At 41.6% G+C, this 1,930-nt stretch overlaps 1 protein-coding gene across 1 annotated transcript; it reads left to right on the top strand.

Moving 5' to 3' along the window:
* Window positions 1–381: 381 nt before the first annotated feature.
* Window positions 382–1,371, top strand: LOC132032062 (uncharacterized). The gene is made up of 3 exons (XM_059421877.1): window positions 382–721; window positions 797–910; window positions 1,013–1,371. Exons 1-3 carry the CDS (start codon window positions 382–384, stop codon window positions 1,369–1,371), a joined length of 813 nt encoding a protein of 270 aa, XP_059277860.1.
* The last annotated feature ends 559 nt before the right edge of the window (window positions 1,372–1,930 follow it).

The raw sequence follows: 1,930 nt of genomic DNA, 5'->3' as shown, positions 1-1,930 counted from the left end.
CATACACCAAGGGCTCAAAATGATTTTCCCGATGCACTGGCCACAATAGCATCAATAATCCAATATCCTGAAAGCAGTCACATCGACCCGCTAAGGATAAGTCTGAAAGAAGAACATGCCCATTGTTGCCACGTGGAGACTGAGCCAGATGGCAAACCATGGTACAATGACATCAAAATGTATTTGGAAAGATGGGAATATCCCAAAAGCATTACAAATGGACAAAGAAGACCATCCGAATAATGGCAAATGGTTTCTTCCTAAACAAAGAAGTGTTGTACAAATGGACGCCGAATTTAGGTCTACTTCGATATGTAGATGCCAATGAAGCCTCTAAACTTCTAGAAAAAGTACATGCAGGGACATGTGGACCCCATATGAATGGATGTACTGGCAAAGAAGATTCTACGAGCTAGATACTCCTGGATGACCATGGAAAGTGATTGCAGCAAATATGTGCAAAGGTGCCATCAGTGCCAAATCCACGGTGATCTAATCAAGGTCCCTCCAAGTGAGCTTAATGCTATGAGTTCACCATGGCTTTTCGTTGCTTGGGGCATGGGTGTTATTGGACCCATTAAACCCACAGCTTCAAATGTCTACGGGTTCATTTTAGTTGCTATTGGCTACTTTACCAAATGGGTAGAAGCAACGTCTCACAAATCAGTAACGAAGAAAGTGGTAGTTGACTTCATGCGAAACCACATCATATGCCGATTCGGTATACCCCGAGTCCATCATAATAGACAATGGAGCAAATTTGAATAGCCATCTTATGAAGGACATCTGTGAGCAGTTCAAGATCACTCACCGAAATTCGACAGCCTACCAGCCGCAAATGAACGGAACCGTAGAAGCAGCCAACAAAAATATCAAGAGGATATTGAGGAAATGGTTGATATTCATAAAGGTTAGCACAAGAAGTTGTCTTATGCTTTACTGGGATACCGTACTCCGGACCGAACTTCGACAAGAGCAACTCCATACTTGCTAGTCTATGGAACTGAAGTAGTCATACCTGCTGAAGCTGAGATACCTTCCCTAAGAATCATTCAAGAAGCAGAATTAGACAATGCTGAATGGGTCCGAGCTCGATATGAGCAATTGGCTCTAATTGATGAGAAAAGGATGGTTGTCGTATGTCACGGTCAACTGTACCGACAAAGGATGGCAAGAGCCTTCAACAAGCGAGTCAGAACTAGAATTTTTCCACATCAAGATGAATACAAAGGGAAGTTTGCTCCCAACTGGCAAGGTCCTTATATGGTCCGCAAAGTACTCTCTAGAGGAGCAGTAGTATTGGCAGAAATGGACGGACAAGAGTGGCCAAAGCCAATCAACTCAGATACAATCAAGCGCTACTATGCATGAAGAAGGAGTTTCTCAGTTTGTAATACTCTTTGCTTGTAATTGTTATTTTAATTGATTGTATTAGTTATTTCCTTTTACTTGTAATCGTTTTGTAATAGATAGGCAAAACAAAACAACTTTTGTATATGAACTACGCAATGACCTGATTTCCCCGCATTAGGATACGTAGGCAATCCATATGGGACCCAGTCGCTTTATTAGTAAAAACCAAAAAGTCCCTTATTTTTACTCTGAACTACGTTCGACCTAAATTCCTACTGCGACAAGATAAATAGGCGTTCTTTGAGCTCGGTCGCACCGAAAGGAAAAAACCAAGAAACCCCTAGGAAGCCTTAGAGATAGGACTGCACAAAGAGCGAGGATTGCTGCACGCCCAACTGGGGCAGAATTTTTGAGAAGATCTCAAAAATTCGCGCCATCAATCCGCTACAAGGAGTCAGCTAACCCAGAATTTCAAACCGAATCATAAATTTTGAGAAGCTCTCAAAATTCCTCATTTATTCAATATTATAAACTGGGGCAAAATTTTTTAGAAGACCTCAAAATTTCCTGGAAGATT

Source organism: Lycium ferocissimum, chromosome 9 (genome assembly GCF_029784015.1).
Source record: "Lycium ferocissimum isolate CSIRO_LF1 chromosome 9, AGI_CSIRO_Lferr_CH_V1, whole genome shotgun sequence".
Lineage (NCBI taxonomy): Eukaryota > Viridiplantae > Streptophyta > Magnoliopsida > Solanales > Solanaceae > Lycium > Lycium ferocissimum.
The sequence above is the reverse complement of the archived record's forward strand: the minus strand, read 5'-3'. Positions and strand labels throughout refer to the sequence as shown.